The sequence below is a fragment of the Nylanderia fulva genome, unplaced genomic scaffold (genome assembly GCF_048542155.1).
Source record: "Nylanderia fulva isolate GAGA-0341 unplaced genomic scaffold, ASM4854215v1 Scaffold33, whole genome shotgun sequence".
NCBI lineage: Eukaryota > Metazoa > Arthropoda > Insecta > Hymenoptera > Formicidae > Nylanderia > Nylanderia fulva.
The window spans coordinates 2,257,471-2,281,719 of record NW_028190400.1 but is presented as its reverse complement, the minus strand read 5'-3'; the positions used below and the strand labels follow the sequence as shown (position 1 = coordinate 2,281,719).

The following is a 24,249-nucleotide window of genomic DNA, read 5'->3' as shown; positions in this document are numbered from 1 at the left end:
AAAAGTGGAGAGAACTGGAGAACTTTCTTCTTTTTTTCCAAACTTCCTCCTTTTATACCTAACGACGGATCGGTATCTATTTGTAGCTGGAACGATGTGGGCGCCGGAGATTGCATGTCGCTATTAAAGGGGTTCGACGTGAAATTGATCTATAATATCGGGGTTACTATCACTAAGAGATTATAAGCAAATCTGCATAGAGATTGAGATAATTGAAATGACAATTATACAAACTGTAATTATGCAAATGCTGTCGCTTTAAGTTTCGAGCATTGCTAATTTTAATGAATTTCGAATGCTCTTTCGAGTACATGTATTTACATGTGTATTTACATGTATATATTTACATGTAATATGTTACATTTGTATAAATTGTAAAATTTACGCGAAATTGCGTACACTTTCATAAGAAAATAGAGTTTATAATTTTTCCTTAAAAGTATAAAGATCTTCTGCTTTAACGTCGCAGATAAAACTGTTATTTGTTTTAAGTAAAAATTATGAAGCTTTACTTACTTATACGAGCACGACTGCGTTCTACGGTAAATATATTGCGTGACATGAAAGTCCAAAATATTTTACCGCAATTCGCCGCTTGCACTATCGTCGTTTGTGCTTTCATAACAGGCCATCTTCGGCCGCTATATTTTCATCTTTGCGGAATATACCTCGCGTTAGATATCCCACGACTGCGTATTACGTTACGACACTCGCATAAACGACCGGTCTTATAGTCACAGTCGACCAGCTGGTACTAACTTAAAATTAATACAATTTGTAATATCGTATACAGTTACTTCGCAAACGTTATATCTCTATATCGTTTGAATTCGGAACAAAGGCTACTATCTTTGGCTCTTGACCGTAAAATATTATTTGGAATTTTATTCAGCGTCGAAGTTATAAAACGTGATCAGTTTATCAACATTTTCATTTGACAAGATTTATGCTTTATATTAAGTTACTCTTGTTTAATAATAAAATTATTAACGATATAAATATCACGTTTAAGAAATAAAATATACCTTTCTGAAAATATCTAAAACGAATTCTTAAACGAAAAGATAATATAAACGATACTGTTTGGTCTAAAGTTTTTTAAATCGAAAATTCTTTAAATTATTTTACATTATTAAATATCAACCTATATAACATTTTGAAATAAATTGCTACGTGTCAAACAAATGAACAGAAATTGCCAACATATAGCTGTCATCGTGTGACGCGCAACGTAGTAGCGAATTTTTAAATATTACGATGACATTTTTCAATTCGGGGAAAGAAAGAAATTTGAACAAAAGACAACAACTTGAGAGCACAAGGAACAAAACAGGCAGGCATTTGACACACGTTAGGATTCCTTTCCTATTCCATCGCGTTCTTCTGGACGAGCATATTCCTACGTAAGAGTCACAACCGGATGTGCGCAGGTGCATCGGAGTTTACTAGCAATCTCTCGCGGAAAAGTAAAACAACCCGTCGTCCCAGTTGCACGACACCCTCGTATCCATTCGTTGAATGCTGTATATGTATGATCGTGAGGAAGATGGCGAAAGTAGACACGGGTGACTAGAGAGAGAGAGAGAGACAGGAAGGAAAAAGGTCTGGCCACTCTGTACAGTTATACCAGCATATTTACAGAGGGCATAGAAGAGATACGTTTTAGTTTTGCATTTGTCGCCGTGGAGAATATAGTACTTGAAGAGAGAGAGAGAGTAGAGGTACGCGTGGGTGGGTGGATGGCTACGCCGAAGGAAAAAGGGAAACGAAGAAGGTGATTGTAGAGAGATACACGCGCGGTGGCGAACCGTCGACCGGCGATAGGAAAGAGGACGATACAAGGGAAAGAGATACGAGATACTGCCATCTAACCGCGTCAGCGGGTGTGAGTCGGGTTCGAGAGTAAGGGGATGCAGGTAGAGTAACAAGGGTATGAGGGCAAAACGACAGGGACGAGGTGGGGTGAGACGGCGGGATCGGGTCCCATGTGCCTGTCACGGTTTTACAAGTCCATAAAAAGAGGAATTTCAGACTGAGTTAAATATTGCTGCCGCTCTCACTGAATTTCAAGCACGCACACGCGTACAAGCACACGCCGCCGCCGCGCCGTTACATATATAATAGGGCGCGCACGGAAACGCGACCGCGCACCTTTTCACACGTGTAACGAGCGCGGGGAATGGGGCACGGGGAATCTTCCTGAGATATTTATTTGGCCGTCATGCGTGCCTGTTAAATTATTTCAAGCCGCCCGTTTCGCGGGCATGAACGTCGATGCCGAGGGATTTGGTCACGTAACGTGGGTGGATTTTATTTTGTCATTCATATTATTCGCACACTATTATAATTGACAATAAGTTGTACGTCAAAATTTCTAAGCGTGTTCTCGTGTTATTTCGGGGACGTAAGGACGTTTTTGTATATAAAAAAGAGGAGAAACTAAAAAAAAAAAAAAAAAAAAAAAAAACCCTTAATTCATACAGCTTGCATTGTAATCCGTATTCATATGCATCAACCTTTCTATGCGCGCAAGCATATAGAGATTGTTGGAAGAAAGTAGTTATGACGGGTTTCGTGGTTTATGGCTGATTCCCCGAGGTACACAGACACAGGAAGCAAAAGAGATTATTACAAGGGACGTACGCTAATCCCGAACTACCGCTGTACTGGACAGCCTTACGCGCGCAAGTTATTCTAGAAATACATGGAACTGTTACACCAAGTCCCATTTCACTGAATATCCTATGCTTTATCTACATATACACAAAGGCTGAAATAATAAATTAAGCAAAATTATAACTGTGCACTTCAAAATCCACGATGAAATTTTTAACAAGATCTCTCGCAACTATACGTTCGCAAGAATTTTATGTAACACAACATTTGTTACATATTTTTACACCGCGTTTATTCTGCTATATTGTAAAAATCTAATATCTGTTTCTCGCTCCAGAGTATCTGTTAGAGTAGCCCAAATTGCAGATATTCATTATCACGACGGATAATCAATTCTGAGCATTGTTTGCCGATTGAATCATATTCGCTGTGCATTTCAGTAAGTAATGTTCCAACGATTTCTCTCTTCTCAACGATAAGAAAACTGCAACATGTTTTATTGACGCTGAAAACTATTCAGTGCCACGAGATGCTAGAAAATCTATTTCTAACACGTTGTATCGAATACAAAAGCTATAATGGCTTGTCGGATCGTGACAATCCGCGAAACTAGCACTGCCAGTATACATAGGTATATATGAATTTAGGTACTCTACCCAAAACAACACATATTTGTATTTTATCTATACAGTTATATCTATAAATCTTATGAAACTTGTTTTCTCTCTCTGTCTCTCTTCTAATATATTATCAAAAATTTGAAATAAACATAGTACACTAAAATAATAATAATAATAATATCATTATAAATAATACAAAAAACCTAGCATTAAAAATATTTGCATTTATTACCAATTTCTTTTATTTTACGAATTTATATTGTGCATTAAAATTTCTGCAAAAGTTTTGTTGCCAATGTTACTAGTTAATAAGAGTCTCGAACATCAGTTCATATTAAATATTCGATTAAATATACGAGTAATTGTAGATTTATGGAATCAAGGTAGAACAATGTTATTAATGATGTATTTAATAAATGCTTTTTTAGTAAAATATTAATTTAATGTCACTGGTATTGAATTATTTTATTCCAGTCTGCGTAAATTAGTTTAATCTTTATTCCACGATAATGGGCTTTGTGAAATAATCATTAAAAGAGAAAATATGATAAAGGTTTTATAAAAGCACGTATAAAATATTTAATATGTAAAATAAATATCTTCTTGCAAGATTGATATATAAATTCATGTTTGATCTAAAAATTAAAATTGAAGTGACAGTAGAGAATAAAATTAAGAAATTAAGCATTTGAAAACATTTTTGTAAATATATTGTAGCTATTATAACATTATTAATATTCGTACTTTTAAATTTCAATGAGTATGCTACAGCATTCGATTACAATTGCGAGTCATTATAGCATTGACGATTAATTAATTCCTAAAATTGGGTAATACTGAATTATATGTTTTAAACATAATAGAAATAATAAATTAATTGTCATGATTAAATAAAATAAATGTATGTATTGCATAAAGACGTTTATTAATAGATAGAATCGAGAGAACAAAAATATATTGTATTAATCTAACAATATAATGGTAATAAATAAACTGTAATACTCCATTTGATTATAATGGAGTAATAAATTTCTATTAGAAATTTCGTAAACTAATAAAGATATTACTGCTTTATTAATGTTGCTAGATTTTATTAATGTTATAAATAATATTAGATTAATATATAGAAATGTGTTTGTGCTTGGATCGAATCTGTATTTGAGCACTTGATGGGAGTTGATATGTTTTCATCCAATGAAAAACTCTTAACATTTTTTGTATAATATATATTATATATACATATATACATAATTTCGTATAATATATATTATATATATATACATAATTTCGTATAATATATATTATATATATATATATAATTTACTAAAAACTTTAATTTGCTCTGCGACGAAAAATGGCTTTAAAAATGTCCTCGTAGAATAATTCTCTAGTCTGTTTAATTAGTGCGCGAATCCAACAAGTCAAGCAAGTATAGGATCAAAGGTAAAACGTATGACGCTAAATATTTTTTTTCCGTGTAAAGATGAAAATCTGAAAAGTGGGTGTACTTACTGCTCGTGTCCTGCTTTGGTTGGTTACCCGGCGACGTCGCCCAGTTAACTTTCATCTCCTAAGACATTAAAAAAAAACAAAATACGTTTAACATTCAATATGATAATGTAAGAAGAGAGACAATATATTTGGAGCTTAAAAATATATATATATATATATAAATATAGAATGTTTCAGAAATAGTCAAACTTTAAGAGCATTTTCTATTCATTATTAGAATGAAAAAAAAAATATATATATAAATGTAGACTCGAGAAATCGAAAACGCTTCCTGTCTACACAGTTGAAAAATTTGTGTTAAATTTAACAGATATCCCAAACGGTTCACAGAAATTTTTGTGTTAATTTAATATAATAATGTGGATTTGTTAAATGGAGACACGAATACTGTGTTAACGTTTTAACATAAAATAAATGCAAAACTTCAAGTAATTCAAAATAAATTTTCTGTAAAATTAACATAGTTTTAATGTTAACTAAATAGTTTTAAAAATTAACTAAAAATATGTTAATTTTAGATTTTATCATTCCTACTTACATTATAAAATAAAAAAATCAATCATTTTTTTCTGTAAATTTTAACAAATAAATTTTATTACTAAATAAAACCAAAAATAAAACAGAACATATTTATTGTGTAAAATTATTAAAAATAGATCTACGTTGTGTTATTTTTATACTTTTTTTCAATTGTTTTAATAATTTAGCATTTAAGTTCAATTATAACACAACAGCAATATGTTAAAGTAACACATGAATAATGTATTAATAATTTAATACAAAAATTTTAACAGGTACTGTTTTTAGCAAAAAAAAAAAATAACACAAATTTTCGAATTGTGTAAGTTATATAAATACTTTATTTGTGACAAACTTTGGTAAGAATATTTATTATTAAATTGTTGGAAATAATTTCTCTTCTGTATTAATACATATCTCGCATCAACGTCTCATGAATTATCGGATATTCAAAAACTTTCGAAGTATTTTATATTTTTACACAAAGCGGCAATACGATTTGAGAAGCACTTTTACAATAGCAGGCGTGTCATAAACGAGAGACTGAAGATGTCTCCACAAGTTATCTAAGAGATCTAAATCGGGAGATTATTGTTTATTTTTAATAGAAGGTGAATATATAAGGATAATCTATGAGACGTCGATGCAAGACATGCTTTTGTTGTAAATAAAAAGTTGATAACTTGGAAAGGAAACGTTTCATGTTTATATGATTTTTTTATTCTTATAACGAATAGAATATGATCTTAAAGTTTGACTATTTATTTCTAAAACATTTTGTATATATATGTACTATGTAGGCAAAGTTGACGCGTTATTAATTATATACATTAACATGTAACAATTCGGCTCAGATTTACATTAAAAATTTGTTTTTTAGTCAAGAATCGTTTTTGATATTTTTAAAATAATTTAATTGTTGTATCAATATTTGATGTAAGTTTTGCTTATTTAATATGTTTTATATACTTATATTTCTGCATTTCCTATTAATTTTTGAAGCTCCAGAAATGTCTTAGTCAAACTTAAAAGAATCGATCACACATTACTTCTAAATCGGATCTGCAGATTCCAGTAGCGAGGAAGTGGTTTCACTTTGGAAAAGACGTCGGGCGGCGGAAATGGGACGTGTCGGGTATCGTCGAGTCCTAACAGATGCCGTAAACTGGATTCTTTATGCATCGTCGTATACCGGCTCTCGTGGCGTCGCAGATATTCGATAGATAGTAAAATTCATTTCGTTGGAACCGATCGCGTCCCGGGAAAAAATGAAGACACGTAAACGTTGCGAGATCCATGAACGAGTCGCGGAATAAGTTTTGCGCGGAATAAGTATTGAATTTTGCGCGATGTACGAGATATTTGCAAAACGCTAACGGCTAACTCAGCCAAGTTATTATTACGCACGTAGCATTCATCATTGATTTGAAATTGTCAAAATGTCTAACAGAGAATACATTACGAATGATAGATATCCATTGATTTGTATTGACAAAACAGTATTGTTCTTTCAGGGCAGTACTGTGTACACTGTACAATATATCTCCCTTGTAAAACGTTTATTGACAATTAATAAGACCTCCGGGAAAATTCCATGTGAAAAAACATGTATCGAATTTGTAGCTATATTATTTGTCTATTTTAAAAAAAATCCGTTTATTTTAATACAGGTTTTTTAAAAATCCTGAAAAAATATGTTGTTGCTTAACATTAAAGTTTCGTTTTTGCTATTAAATATACACGATATTAAGCATGTGTATATTACATTATTTTGTCTATGTAAAATAATTATAAAATCTAAAATTACTTTGAAATGCTTTGAATGCCGCTATTTCATTTTTCTACGTAGTATAATATAGTGCCAATTAATAGTGATAGATTTCACGAGCATGATATAAGCAGGAAATAGTAAACCGTTACGGCCGAATTCACGCGGGGATAATAAAAGTCACGTGCACGATACGCAGAAAATGTAGACAGGATTAATGGAAGAATGGTGTCACCAACGGTGGACGACACACCGGTCGTATCAGTACGTGTTAATTTGGTACACGCAACCCGCGTGACGTTCATATTGAATCGTTACTTTTCATTTTCTTGGCTGTTGGCACAGCCGACTCTCAGCGTCGTTTGTGCAGCCTCGGACAGCTATTTAACTCATCTGAATTATGAGAGTTTATGAAATAACCGGGGTATAGGTTGAGATAGAAAAGTGTTTTAAGACGCAAGTAATTTTAGACAGACGATATTATCTCAATATAAAGACCACATATTTGAACTTTAAAAATATTATATTTTTGTATTTTGATTTGACTACGTTTTCATTAATAATTGAAATAATTGATAATTCATTAAAGTGTATCCAAAATTATATTCATAGTTAAACACAATTTATAATATTTTTTTTATTTTTGAATTAAAATAACAGTAAAATAATTTGTAAAATATTATAATGCAACAAAATATCGTATTAAAAGTCTTTTAATATAGAAACACGATATATTGAGGAATTTATATTTTCTACTAGTAATTTTGGAAAGTACTTTTTGATACATAAAATTGATTCGGTGATGTTCAATATAATAAACAGTTTGCAGCTATTAAAATTTGATTACGAAATACAGGAGACAAAAAAAAATCGCTATTAAGCCTTTATAAATTATATGCATATCGAAATTATCACTTTAAAATTATGATTTGTATCTGATTTAACTGTTCGTGGGATTTATGTTTTCAAACAAATATTTTTTGTAATTTTGCAAACCCGCATTTACACGCTGATGCTAAATGCACATCTCTAAAATCGATATGATAATTAAACCGAATTATAGAGAAATGTGCGAACAGAGGCAAAATACTCTGTCTCGCTTGATAAAGCATTTACGCCTACGTGCGATGCTTTGTACGATTACCAACCAGCCGCGCATCGTAAACTATTTTACAAAATATATTTGGAAGCGTAGCATTGGGACGCCACAACTAAACGGTAAACTAACCGTAGCAAATAGTCTGTCAGATAGTATATCGGATATCAGTACGCGTATAGAAGTTAAATAAACGACATTATATTGTGTGTCTATTATGTAGTATATAACATAAATATGAATTATTTCTAACTAACTGGTATGATTGTTAGTTACGAGTATGTCCGGGGATAATTATAAGCGAGGTTCTAACAAACCGTACTTGTTGTTTTGATACACACACAATGTCCAATCTATTCTTCGAGGTTCTCGTTGGATTAACTATTCCGGAAAAAGGGAATGACGGGAACAAATAATGTTACCCGAGGTAAACCGCGGCGCGAAAAAGTGCAGAGGATAAGGAATACAAGGGAATAAGTAAGTAAGCGAGTGACTATATAAGTAAGGAAGCGCGCACGGAGTAAGTCTGGTAAGTAAGTTAGGACAGGACGAACGCGCGCAAACGAGTGCCCAAGACGACCGGTATGCGAACACGGGAGGCCCGCAGTGTGTCTGCAGCAATTTGCAACTTTTAATAGTTAGCCAGGGCTGCGCAAAGTCGTCTACCGGTCCAGAACCCGTTGTTTTATGGTTTATACAGGAGGAAAGCAAGTTTACATGTCGTAGTTTTCAACAGTTAATGCACACGCGCCTTATGCTACGGAGCCACCACCTTTCGCCATATTTATATATTAAAAGGGTGAAGTTTTCCGCGTCCGATACATCACCCTCGTATTACCTCACGCGTATATCTAAACTTGCGTTTTAAATAACCTGATCGCGAAATGAGGCCGACCCGGCATTTCTCTCAGTTCCTCGGGAACGAATGAACGACTATCGATACTACTCCTGCGTCAAGTAATCACGTATGCGCGTATGAGTTTTATGAGCTTTCTCGTCTATTTAGAAACTATATTCGCTTCACTTTCCTTCAATATAGTTATTCGTACGTGTTGTGAACTATAAGAATATATAGATTAAATCAACTGAATAATATGTATTTATGAAGAATCTGAAAATATTAATCGAATGTCAGAAATTTCAAAAAATTTTGTGATTGATCACACATTGACGGTTTTAACACGTATAATGCTGTTTAAAAAATAAATAAATAAAATACAGATTTGTTTACTCATATAGCTCGTCATAAGCTAAATATATAATTATTATTACAATTGTAACTATAATAGTTAAATAAAATAGATTGGAAGATAAGAAGTTTAAATTATTAATAATATTAAAATGTAATGAATAAACCAAGTAACTTATTATTTCACTGCGTGTAATTCTCATATAACAATAATTCTAATGCAACTTTATAATGAAAAAAACGTGTCGATATTTACGAATGGAGTCAACTGACACGAAGAAAATCCAAAATCTTTACCTTCATACCATCGCGTAAACAAAATCGAGAAATTTTCTGGTCGGCCAAGTGCAAGATTTATTTCGCCTTTTGTAGGCTATGTATGCGAATTTATGCATGAAAAACGGCAAATCTCTTGTCTGCAGACTATCGAACTCCGGCGTACAATATCGCGTATATAGAGTATTGCGTTCTTTGACATTGAAAAGAAACGGAATAGATCAACGTGGCACTTTAATGTAAGACTTAGATCGCGAGGTAGGGGCTTAGATAGCGATTACATATTACAGATGTGAAGGTTGAATTATTGCGAGCGAGTATCGGCAGGAAATCGGGTAGAAATTGCAAGCTGCTGCACTTTTGACCTTAGCCAGTGCAGTCGCCTGCCGGTCAGATATTTATTGTCCTATTATCGTGATTGATGCGCGGTTTGGCTGCCCACGTGTCAGTGTGGTATCTTATATAAGTACATTTAATGGGGTAAGGCCGTTTCGGACCTTCGCATGACGAAGGGCACCGGTCTTATATTGTCGTTTAACATTATGGCCGGCGCGGCGACCATAGTACGGCGAGGTGGATTTGTAACGTTTTCTTACTTATGCCTTCTTATTTTCCAGCCACATGGCGCCATTAGTCGACGCGGCACCACTAACGTTTCTCGCCTGCTGCGGTAATAAGTCACAGAAATGCTATCGTAAGAAATTTACGGAACATTCGCTTACTTTCCGCGCGCGCACATGTACGGGACGCATACTCGTAAACCGAGGTCTTTAGTAAATCCCCATGACAATCCGCCGGGTCGGCTCTATCGTTAATTACGCTGTAAATATCGGTGCTTCGAACGTTCGAGGTATATTAATCTCGCTCGTTTTTATAGCGCCGATTTAATTGATTCTTTTTACCATCGCGCGAACACGTGCGACAACTATTTTATGCGAAAAAAACTCAAGTGCTCTTGCAAAATCTCGTTTAATGTTGCAAATTACTATTTTCGAGAAAGATAACTTTTTTTACGCTCTGCTCCATTGCGGAAAATAGCTTCAACCTTTTTTTTTTACAGCATTTCGCTCTTGGAAAATTATATATCAAGTACAATGCGAGGAAATTAATACAGGAAATTAAAAAAATATGGTTTATTATGTATCTACTGAGATAACTGAGAGATATTCTTTTATTGTTGTTATATTTAAAATTTAAGGTAAATATAATCTTTCTATGTCATTGCTTATTTATGCGCGAGCCAACTTATGTAGAATGCGTTTTATGAAAATAATGGTTTCTTGCATTTCTAAAAATTTCAAGAGAAAAATTAACTCTCAATTTTATTATATATTTAATTCATTCTTAAGTACGCATTATATTGAAGTAGAAAGAAGACAATAATTTATAAAGTTTTAGTATTTTTCTTATAAATGAATTTTAGTAGTATTTCATTTAAGTAGTAATTAAATGCTTATAAAATATTTCTCACAATATATATGTAATAGTATCTATAATAGCTGTTATGAAAGATAAGGGAAAACAATATTTGGAGTAATGACAAGTTGATATTTCGCGTATTATGTTAATTATTAATTAAGCGTGATAGGAACGAAAACAAATAAATCGTACATTTGCACATTACGACAGTTAGAACAATTAATTTTCCGTCGAGACATTGTAAGCAGAAAATTGATTTATAATGACGTCACTTTCGGTACGACTGCTATAACCATTATGGTTTCGATAGTGCTTGAATTTCAATTTGTCTATTATTAATTGATTATGCTGATTGTATATGAAATCGATACTATATGCTCCAGTGACAATTTATGAGTTACCCTAATCAATGCAAACGCTCATAAATATGCAGATAGATCAAGTAATCTTAATAATCATTTTCCCAATTCCATCATGATTACATCTGATTCATACAACAATGACGCAAACTCTTTTATGCAGGTTATATAAATCATAGTATTATAAAATATCGTACATTCTTCTTAAATATTATTACATATAAAAATTAAAGTTTTATTAAATTATATTATACATATAATAATTATTATAAGTCATTAAGTATATAAGACACATTAATTACTTATCTTGTTGTTTAATTTCTTATTGTTTGTTTCCTACAAAATAATAAAAAATTTATAAAAAGCAGATACAGAAAGCTAATTCTATAGAAAATGAATAAAGATGTAAAAACGAAGAATATGCAATCTTAATACAAAACTGTTGCAATACTATTCCGTAGAAAGTTTTCAAGATTTTTCCATTCCGTTTTTATTGTTTTGTTACTTGCGGTTTTAAGTTTTAAGTTTTTATAATTGGATAGTCAGATTTCTTTATTTCACCACACAATTTTAGTTCTCTGCTATATTTTTTATTAAAATTTTTATTTAATTTTATAATTATTTAATAAAATATTTTTTATCATATTTATTTTTATTGTAAGATTATTATTAGATTAGATATTAGATTATTATATTGTTTTCTAATAAAATGTTCGTATCAAAAACTTTCTTCTTGAAAGAAATGTGTGCGTATGTATCTGTGATGTGTGTGTGTGTGTGTGTGTGTGTGTGTGTGTGTGTGTGTGTGTGTGTGATTATATGTATGTACCTATTTTTGGGCGTGTATGATATAAAATCTTAAAGATACTCTGCAGTATTATTTTTTGCGAAGAAAAATATTTTTACTGTGTACATACATCTCTCCACCGAGATTTAGTTGCCAAGAGAAATGTGCGATTTTGTTGCTCTATGCATTTCAATTCTTAAACAGCACTTTATCACAAAGTTCATATCTTTGATATCTTAGCGAGCTTCATCTCATAACTACATTAATATAGATTGTATAATGAATAACGCAGAACTTTTACAAGTAATTATATGTTGAAAAACTTAATAAAAATATAAAATCCAGAAACACGTATATAGAACTGGTCACTCTATTTGAAATAATACGTCATATGCTCGAATTTTGAAGTTTTTAATTAGAGTTGAAATTTTTTTATTGATTTTGTTAAATGTTCACGGAAAATTGCCTCCCTCTAAAATCGTATATCCATCTTTTTATTCACATTGGCTATAAGTCTACGGTAGTACGTTCTATGTTACTGCGTCGGACAGCTCCGTGATTACAGCTGCATCTCCAGATACACGTGTATGCCACGAGATCCAGAAGCGTTTTAGTACGTCAAGTTTTCCCCTGGTTTTCTATTTATTCATTGACCAAACCGTTTACCTCACACGGGCAGTGTCGCCCACGCGCGCACGGGAAGTTTCCTTCTGGCTTTCTTGCTCGAAAAGTTAGGGAAACAGCACCAAATCCCTCGTGCACACGAGGCCGCACGAGCGTTTGTTTCGAATGCGGGTGTTTGCCGCATACGTGTACTGGCGAAGTTTTAGTCGGGTAGGCAATATACACGAGATGGAGAAAGAAAAAAGAGAGAAAAAGAGAGAGATGAAAGTAGAGAATGAAGAATGATGAGGAAGAAAGGAGAGCCTCTCTCAGGCTAGTATCTTTGCATGTGTTTATGCGAAGACGACGCAGTTATGATGGTGATAATGATTCCGTGTTGCGCAAGCGGACGTACACTTATATGTATATGTATATATAATATATATACATATATATATATATATATATATATATATATATATATATATTTTAGCAGCACTTCTCTGTGTACATGGTGGAATATTTCGCCACACCGCACTAATCTATGATATATGATTATACCGCATGCGCCCTCGTATCTTATTATATATTACTGCTATCGCGTATACAACCTCACTCGCCCGCTTAGCTTGGCTATCTTGAGGACCGAAGTGGTTTCGGTTTGTCCGCCGCCCGTGGGTCCGTCTGCCTTTTGTCGGAATGCATTTGAATGCGAGAATCGCGATTATAGATGTGATATCAAATGGACAGTACAAAGGCCGAGAAAAGATAAAATATGAAAGAAAGATATATACGTATATAAAATGTAGGAGAGAAAAAATATATATTATTCTGACCAAAGTAAACTTTCATCGATTTAAAAAGCTTTTAAAGCGGTTCAATATATACGTGTAAAAGTATTAATTTAACTGTTAATTTATTCTCTTTGCATTATTTTTTATTTATTTTGTTAAATAGTTTTGATCTGAATTATCAGTATATATGGATTGTTGCATTAATTCTTTTAAAGCTTTCAATTTGATAATTATTCAGTTATCGATTCTGTTCCATGCGCAAGCGATGATTTAACTGCCTTCTTGATGTGTTCGTGGGATTACAAACCCTCCTGTCATATATTTAATCGAATGCCAAACGCGGTGATCGTCGTTTTTGTATTCTCTTACGCGAGTAATTGCTACATGATTTCAAATAGTCTTTTAAATGCCTGGCAGCGATCGCTCTGATGATGCAACTGTAAACTAAACTCTCCAAATTCAACTGTGATACATTGTAAACATGTAGATGTGTAGCGTTAATAAAATTTGATAAGTCTGATAAAACAATTTAAGTTTGATATGGACTTTATTTATCGAAAACTTTAATAAAATAATTAGCAAAAATTTTATTTCCAAAACAAATAAAGATTTATTATGATTTATGATATATTAATATATTATTTAGTATTAACTATTAAAACAATTTTCAACATTTTTTAGCAACGTTTAAAAAGTAAATTTAAAAAAAGATGATAAAAGTAATATTTTAAGCGTGTTATTCATATATTTTTGTATATATTCTTTTTATTTATTTGATCGTTGAATAACATTGTATACAGGAGAATAATAACGAAATTTAGTTTTGCTGAACCTTTATTTCACGGAGAAATTTACAATTGCCCTTAAGGGAAACATCGGTTTGTGTACAGTAGGTCACTAGCAAATATGCATTCCATGCATATCCGAGATCGACCATAGCTTAAATAATAAAAGATCAATCCCCGTATATTACTTTCCACTAGCATCTCCCTCGATACGCACGTGAGTTATGCGTCAACCTAAACCATTCCAAAGCTTGTTTGGTTCTAAATGATATAAGAGCAGAAATGATTTGTTTCCTAAACAACAATGCATAAACTAAGAAACAACTATGCGCAATGTCAATAATCAAATATTAATGGTAGAAACCCGCAATTCATTGGTTGCTAAATGTTTTAAAATTTAGATATGTATGTTAACTTGGACGGTGTAAAGTTAAGATATGATTATTGAGAATATACGACTTTTTTATATCATTATTTTTTTTATATAATATATTTTATAAAATTTACATCTTTCACGATTTAACGTCTAAAGATTAATCCGTTCAAATGTATAAAAAAGTATCTTTAGTGCATGTATTTTCGTGCTTCTTTAAAAATCAAATAGATACTTGTAAAGTGGATTGTACAAACAAGGCAGGGAAACGTCAGAAAATGGCCTTAAACGCAGATCCCCTTTCATCGAGTGAATTTTGCATGTTACACTCTCGGTGACCCGCGTAAAACGCAGTTTGGCCATAGTTGCTCCTGTAGCTCGACGACGAACGATGCGCTAGGCATTCCTGACAGAAAGCACGTACGCGTTCGCTAAGGTTAAGCGAGAAGGCTGGCGCAAGCTTTTGGTGGAAGCCTCTCATCGTGAACACCCGTCCCATGGAATGTGTACCTCTTCAAGTGGCTCTTCGTCTCGCGAAACATTCTAAACGCGTAGCCCGAGAGTCGCTCCACGTGCATACGCAGTCGGAGAAGCGAGTGTTTATTTTGTCCGAGAAATGTGTTTTCTGGATCTACGCATCGTATGATGCATATATTTGAATTGTTCGAGTATTATTGACATTTAGATTATATAATGTTATACACACACGTATATATCTTCTAATTTTTTTTTTATTTTATATAAAACACTTTGTGTATTTCGGCTCTCTAAAACGCCTCTGTTCAGGAATTAATTCTAATCACTAAAGTAATAATTTCGGATTAATCATAATTAGTCTCATAATAAAAGAATCTTTAATCTTATAACATCTGGATAGCTTTCTTCTTTTTGGATAGACATTTTGACTAGCATTTATGAGACGCTTAAATTGATGCAATCATGATAAATTCATCTTTATAATACGGTAATACATAAATTTTCTGTAGAAAGTTCTGCATTGCTGTTCGTAAAATTTGAAAGGGGGAAGACTGAGATAGGTTATAGCTATTATGAATAAAGACGTGCGATCGTGCTATGTATACGTCGTATAGGCGCGCAAGTCGCATGAGTTGCGCTTCTTTGTCAGTAGAGTGTCCGTATCTCTGGTCAGTCGGGTCATAGCGAGTTAAAATAGTGTATGGAAACAAAAAGTGTAGAGCAATAATAATTTACTTTACATTATTATGTAATATAATACATATACATATAAAATATTATAAGCCGCAAATATACATTATACAACTTTATAATAATAATAATAATTTTACAACACATCCTGTAATTTATTTTATAATTAAAAATATATTTTGGCGAAAAATAAATTGAGGTTTGAAATTTAGTACTTTGGTTTTATTTTTAGAACATATTTATATTGCATCTATTTTTTAAATGTATTTTTTATATTATCGTATTTATATTTTGGTTAATGGAAAAAAAGAAATGTACGCAAAGTATCTTTAACGATAAAAATTTTCAATTTATTATATTTATAAACTATTTATTTTTTAAATACAAATAATAATTAAAAGAAGAAACATATTTTTAAAATAAAAATAAATAATTATTTATTTTAATTGTGTACAAGAGACACAGAAAATATTTGTTTTAATTATGAGTTTTATTTAACAGTTTTAAAATGCGGATGATGAGCGATTTGATGTTTGTTAGCAAAGAATTAAAATGGATAGGCTAAAATATTATAGTCTGATTATTATAATCTTTGAATCTTCCACTTGAACGATGTACACATTTAACAAACGACTTTCGTGTCTCACGATCGTAAACAAGCGTAATGTCTGCTTGCAATGATAATCAGTTGGTAATAGAGGAGTTTTCTCTCCTCTCCTGATCTCTGATTAGAATCGCGGTCCAGAAGGGATACGAGCAAAATATTCTGTCTTTTAGTCTTTGTTTAATTGCAGAAAAATCTACTTTATATAAATTTTTTCTGAAAAAATAACCGGATACATACAAGTAAAGTTTTTTATTCTTCTTATTTTTATATACCTATAAACTTCTATTTGTTGGATACAATTTGAAATTTTTTTTTATATATTTGACATATGTGTTTCTTATTCTTCTTTACTTTAATTTATTTGACACTGCAAAATTTTCTACAAATCTATAAGATACTATTTCTTTTATCATGCTTTGAACGTGTAAGATATATATGAATAGGAAGCTGTTTGCGAATCAAGATTGCTGTGGGATTTCTTCGCTTGTATGTTTAAAGCCCGATAGAATGCATATATCGTCATTTATTGCTTGGCTGAAGTCAAGGAACAAAAATAAGTTTACCCAAGAACTGTGTCTCGGAATTGAATTCGAAAATTCTGTTTAACTTTAGTTGATCGACTTCAATTTACTTGAACATAAATGAAATATTTTATCAGATAATAATAAATGATGGTAAACCAAAAGTTTCAAACTATAACAAAATAAAGAAGAAAATTAAAAAAAAAAAATCTTTCTCTGTGCGTGAGAAATTATGAAAATAGTGCAACGAGAAAAGCATGGTCTCTATAATTTGTTCTGTCATTGCTATCAATTGAGCACATTATCAAGTTTTTATTCTGTTCTCTATGACTCTTAAAGCTTTTAAAGGTAAACTTTTTTATTAAAACTATATAATCAATACTTGTTTATTAGCACAAAAATAGACAGTATCGCGCGAAAGCGTTTTTCCTTGTAATATGACATAATTACAGAAATTGTATATATCATACCAAAGAAGTTATACGCTTCTTGGACAGGTCTGAGAATATATATAACTTTATATTGTTTATAATAACGTTATAATATCGAACATATTATATTAAAAGATATTAAGCTGCACAAAAATTAGCTGTTTAGATTCCCACAGGAGAAACTTTTCATTTATTGAATCGATTACATTTATTATTCAGAGGATATAACGCCGCGTATTATTATATAATTTTATCTCACATTTAAGCTGCTAAGCTGATAATTATCTGATTATGCACAAATATATTTTTAAAATTTTTTCATTTTTGGTTAAAATCGAATAATATAATACATGCATAAATTTAAATTTCTATATATTATGCATGTTCTTTTAAGAAACTATAACAAACATATTTTTATATTTTTATCCATTTATAAAAAATAAAAAATGTATGCACCAGATAAAATGCACGGATAAAAATGGATAAAAAATACATTGTTTATTTAAACATTTTTTATTATAACATATTTATATGAAAAAAATATTTTGGTGTAAATATTCCGCAATGTTATATTTATCTGACATTGTTTATATTTTATTATTTATGTATAAAATTAATTAAGAGAAAATTAAGAGATTGTTCATATTTAGTCAAAATTATTTATAATTATTGTATATTGATGCCACTCTAAATTAATACGTATAATTAATACATATTATTAGTTAATGCGTTTATCATTAATAATTACTATTAATTAGTGTTGTTATTATTAATAATTAATAAAACATTCTCAGTATATTTATTCGAAATGACATATCTTTTCAAGTTTGTCTTGAACATACCTTTCTTTAACGAGACTTAGAGAGCAAGAAAACAAGACAAGCCAAGGCGAGAACTTTAAAACATTCGCATGTACTTTTAACAGCCTTTTTCCAGAAAGACGCTGACAGTGGATAACTTCTTTGTTTCTTTCTTCGGCCCTCTCTCTCTCTCTCTCTCTCTCTTGTCTTGCCCTTTAGCAGTCGCACGAAGAAAAAGCGACAGCAGCGAACGAGTCTTTGAGTGGCAGCGTCGAGGGGAAAAGGTGGCGAATGCAGCAGTTACGGGAGTCAAACGCCGAATACTTCCGTCGATATTTAAATTCCGCGTCAGGAGGACGACGACGACGACGAAACCGACACGGGTCACGGACGTCGTTTCTGTGACTTTGATCCCCTTGGTAATTACATTCTTTCGGTTCGAAGGCGCATGGCTGTACAGAGAGAGCCCCGAGACGTCTTCGCCTTGGTGCCTTTCCCAAAAATCTCTTCTCCGTTTCTCTTGTGGCGTACGTGTATGTAAACCGCGCGCACCAGCCACCTTTGTGCACGGCGACACGTATTCACATGCCACGGATCCTGCCATGTAATCCTTTTCTTACATAAGGATATTGGTCTCGCCTTTCACTACGAATTCTTGTGCCTTTTTTCGAATTTTAATTATAATTGGGATCCTGTGTTCGATCCATTTCTTTTACGATGCACCTGTTATCTTTGCATTTTTTTATTTCGTATACAGATATGATACATTAAATAATTAAAATTAGAAATTTGAATTAAAAGAGAAAAGAGGGGGCAGAGAGAGACTGGAGTCAATTGTAATAATTTTATAATTGGGATCTTGTGTTCGATCCATTTCTTTTACGATGCACCTGTTATCTTTGCATTTTTTTATTTTGTATACAGATATGATACATTAAATAATTAAAATTAGAAATTTAAATTAAAAGAGAAAAGAGGGGGCAGAGAGAGACTAGAGTCAATTGTAATAATTTGTAATAATATGTTATAAATGTTCAATTGCTAAATTGTATGATATGATTTTGCAATATTTCAGATTATTGCCAAACTTCTCATTTGAAATAATAATTGAAGATTAATAATTCAATTCGTCAATGTTATATACAATCATAATTACACTTGACTCTTAATTTGCTTTATGTAAAGAAATAAAATCGTATCGTGCTCGTTGATCAAGTTACTAATATTAGTAGATATTGTTAGCAGCAGTTAGTAGTATTGTAAAAATTATTTCTACATATATTATCATTTTTTTGGTCTTATCTAATATCTGTGTAAAGCTTCTAATTAGAAATTGCAAGAGCCAATGCAATATAACCTAACCATTTGTAATTTAGATTATATTACCAAAATTGACACGTAGATTAATCGTTTCGTAAACGCCATTTAATAACGTAAAGTCGTTAAAAGACTATTGCGTGGCTGATTTCCAATCAGTTGTGAGTGCACTTGACTTAATTACGTAATCACACACATACATTTTCTCTTAAAAATCGATAATATTGGTCCATAATATAGCCGATAATATAGCCGATAATATCGCATCAAATAAATAACGTATATTGAGTTGCAGCAAACAAATAATGATAATTTTTGAATGAAAGAATAAATCATGCGTGTCTTAAGCTATATAATATATCATTCGCAATAAAGTATCCGCACGAAACGGTTGTTTCGATGTGTATGTCGCAGTGCGGGATCCAGTACCCTGGCTTCCCTTGAGACTATCGATTTACGAGTTTTCCACCTGGGCAAACGAAAAGTTTAAAAAAGGCTAAGAAAGTTCCTAACCATTATCTTTTCTCTGTCAGACGCGCAATATGATATCGTTAAGAGTTGACATAAACTTCGCAAGACAGATTACTGTTGTGTATGTAACGCAAAATGTCTTATTATAATTGTCAGTTTGGAGATGATATTTAAATTAATAATGAAGAGTATAAGATGTTGTCTTATTATAAATTATACGACTATTGCTAATAAAATAAAAATAAGTCAAATCGATAATAACATCAAAGAGCAATACATTTTTATTATAAATTCGCACGTTCCACTCTTTATGTCGATTTTACATTGTAAATTGCATTTTAAATTGCTTTACTTACTCATCCGTATGTTATTTCTAATTGGCAATAAATGGTCTCATTTACATCAGACAATTTAATTATGAAAAACTGCAACATATTTTAATACCGCTTTAAAAGCTCCTGAAATCGAATTTTATATGTTGGAATATGTTCATCTTTAGTATTCTTCGGAATACTCATTTAAAAATGTTAGATCCCTCGCTGTATTTACAGGAAGCGCTCACAGTTTTTAATGCAAGACTCATGCGTGCAATATTAATAATTTGAACAATGTGTTATGAGCATTAAATGTCAATAAGAGATAGAACTTCGTGTTAGGTAATTCTTTGACAAGAAAAACTCTTATGGTACTTAAATGATGTTAAAGCTTTAAAGAGTTCGTCGGTCTTTGTCGCGCATGCATTCTGTATATTCTTGAATTATACTGAAAGTTCAATGAAAAATGGTAAGGCATAAAAGATTGAGACGGGAAGTAGAGCCGATGAAGGCATGGAAATAGAGGAAAACGAAGGAATGAAGAAGAAAATAACCTACGAGCTGATGGAAGAGGAAGAAAGAAAGAGAAAGAGAGAGAGTTGGGGAGGGGGAAGGAAAGAATGAAGAGCGAGAGAGGGTGGAAGAGAAAACGAAAGAGGGAAAACTGTACACTCCACAGCTTCTCGCGGATTGCAAGAGAGCGAGATTGACGTGAATATCCGCTCTATGCTCAATAAAACACGCGAAACAAAAAGCCATCGTAAAACATCGGTTTAAACTTTCATACGAGTCTGCCCAGGTGCTTCCGTCGCTTTTCTCTATTCCTGTTCCGCTATCCTCTCAACAGCCTCTACCCATACTTCCTCTGATTCCATAGACTTTACCATGAAAATTTTTTCTGCGAAAAAATTGCCGAACCTAGCATAAGAGCTCTGTCACTTTGTGTCTATAATATTGTTCTAACCGCAAGTATTACGTGCAGTGTGCTCTACTCCGAAAGGAAAATGTATGCAATATTATTGTAAAAAAATCATATTGCTTGAAAATCGTATATTGTATATCAACGTGGCTTGGTATAATATGATTATTATAAGTAAATATAAAAATACAACTGAATTCTTCATGTATTAGAACTATTAATAAATATGGATTAAAATCATGTACTATATATATATTTAAATATATATATATATATATATATATATATATATTTAAATTATGTATTGTTTTTTAGAATATTGAAAAATGAAGTATATTTTAAAAGAGATAAAAATTCCTGAGACTTTTTAAATACAAAGTTAAAGATGATAGAGGAAACATTACGTTATTCTATATATTGTAAAATTAATTTTTTGTTATTTTTGCACACACATTATTACAATGATATAATGTGATATTCGATAAGATAATGCTCGGCACAAATATCTATCAAATTCATCTGCTGAAAACAGAAGTATTTTACAAAATGCAATCATATATTTACTAATACAGCGTTTTATTAATGGTGTTATTATTTCAACTAACTATTAATGAAAAAACACATGATTCTTTAATCAAATAAAATAAATCTTATATGCATTAATTCATTTTATTCTGAATAATATATACATTTGGATTATACGAATATATTAAATAATATATCGAATGATATAGAACATATATTCCATTACGTTTCTATCCCATTATGTTTCTGACATTTTCAGGACATGAACTGGGAAAATTGCAAATTAAATTTTACACGGACGTATATATGTATATCTATATCAAATTGAGATTTTTACATTAAACCATATCGGCAAATTGTTCACTAAGTCACGATATATTATTTGGAAATAGATTAAAGCATGTTCTCGCAAATATGTAAATATATCTACAAGAACTCGAAAAAATGTCTAGTTGTCCTAATTAACCACAAGCTTTTATACTGAAACAAAAGAAATTCTATCTCTAATCTCACGGGGTGTTTCTTAACTAACTGAGGCAAATGAAGAAGATAACGTTCTAAACGAGAAGCTTCCTTTAGAATATGAACCTTTCTTTTAGCAAGAAATAGCCGGAATCTTTTGTCTGCAAAATTAAATGATAAAAACATGTCGTACTTTGCATCACTTGGGTGAGCCTGTCTTTGCCTCTCTTATTTACCTTATTCGTGCTACCTCGTGACTCAGCTCTTGATCCCTTCGTCTTATTTTAATAAGAGATTACGTGAAAGCACGAAGTCGTGTGCGTTCTTGCTTTCATTCTCTTGAAACTAGTCAACTGTGCGCAGTTCTTAATACCGTTCTATCTCTTTCGTACAGTGAAGCGGAAAATGCATAATTAGTTTTATAAGACGCATGAGTATTTGTGACTGCGCAGCACGGAGAACTGAATGAAGATCATAAGTAAAAAGTCTGAGAGAAGATTCATCTTTGAGCCAGTAATATTATACGCATCACGTAAAATAGATATTTAACAAACACGTGAATAAACAAAATTATACGCAGACTAAATATATATATATATATATATATATATATATATATATGTAATTAATTTTTTTCTATTGTCAATGTATTTTATGTGATATTACTTAATCCGTTTATTTATTTTAGTCAAGTAAACGTGGAATCGCAGTTATTTATTTACAAAAAAAATCTATTAAGGTGAAAATATATACACTTTGCACAAATACAAAAACAAAATTTTATAAGATGAGTGCATTATATACAACAATTATATATTCGAGCTTTTTTGTCTTACGAGAATGTTTATAGATCGATATTAAAACAAATATATTCTATTTTATGCCTCTTCAATTGCAGTATAATGCAGCACCATCAGTCATTTAACCTTAAATAGAAAAAAGCTATTACATTTTTTCGCTTAATATCATATATTTTTGCATCTAATACGTCTTATATCGATATATATTTTTCTACGAAATCTCATATGCTACTTATATATCTCTAAGGTTTATTCAATAATATCAAAATTTGTGTCCTTTGAATCGTCTTGCAAGCGAACGTTAACAAAGATGGATTCGAAAATACTGTGTAAAAAGATTGTGATTCGATCAAAAAACGTAAAATTGAAATGGCAAAGGAGAAGAGCTATCGTAGACAACACTACTGTATTAGTGATCGTACATGTACGGCTTCTACCGAGAAGATGTCTGACTCTATTGTTCGTATCTACTGCTATCTTAAGCGCGGGTATCTTGTATTTGAAGTTTCTTCTGCTTTGTGAAGCTTTCTTGATTTTTTTGTACTGACGTACAATCAACGTGGCTTCCATTTTTGTCCATACACATCAATGTATATTTGAGATAAGTTTATCTTTTGTATGTATCTTGAAAATGTTAGAGTATGAGATCGGTAGAGACGATATTCATGTTGACTACTTATTTGATATACGAATATTAAATTATACAATACATAAGAAATATAGATCATGTCGTTTTTATACAAAAGTATATATATATTTTTTCCTAATTTCTATTAATACGAAAAGTAGCAGATATTTTTTATGTAAATTATATAAATTATGGATTTGTAAATGTGATATCTAATAACTGTACTGATAATAATAATCAAAAATATTTGGAACGGTAGCATAAAATAGAAGATATAAAAATTTAATACATTAGGCAAATTTAATCGCGATTTAAAAAAATATTTTCATTGCAACATAGAAGTATAACTGTTATCATTAATAAAATCGCTTATAAAAAGGAGGAACATAAATAACTGCCATGAAATTGGATGCTTCGTATTGCAACCACAAGCACGGAAAATTCAGTCATAAAAAGAGAAAGATCACCGGAAGAACAGACATTTCCTGAAAATATCTCGTCTGTGAAGTTAGATTCAACTCAATGAAACGTTTGTTTTTAACGCATTGACCGTATCTTTGTTTTTCAACGA

The 24,249-nt window shown here is 31.6% G+C and overlaps 1 protein-coding gene across 6 annotated transcripts in view; it reads right to left on the bottom strand.

Annotated features, from left to right (window-relative positions):
• LOC114941244 (cytotoxic granule associated RNA binding protein TIA1) overlaps positions 1–24,249 on the bottom strand; it is a 482,662-nt gene that overhangs the window by 271,878 nt on the left and 186,535 nt on the right. For all 6 annotated transcript variants that reach the window (XM_085484970.1, XM_085484974.1, XM_085484972.1 and 3 more), the window contains exon 3: positions 4,749–4,806. In XM_085484970.1, the coding sequence (XP_085341096.1) occupies positions 4,749–4,806 (58 nt within the window). The remainder of the gene's footprint in view (positions 1–4,748; positions 4,807–24,249) is intronic.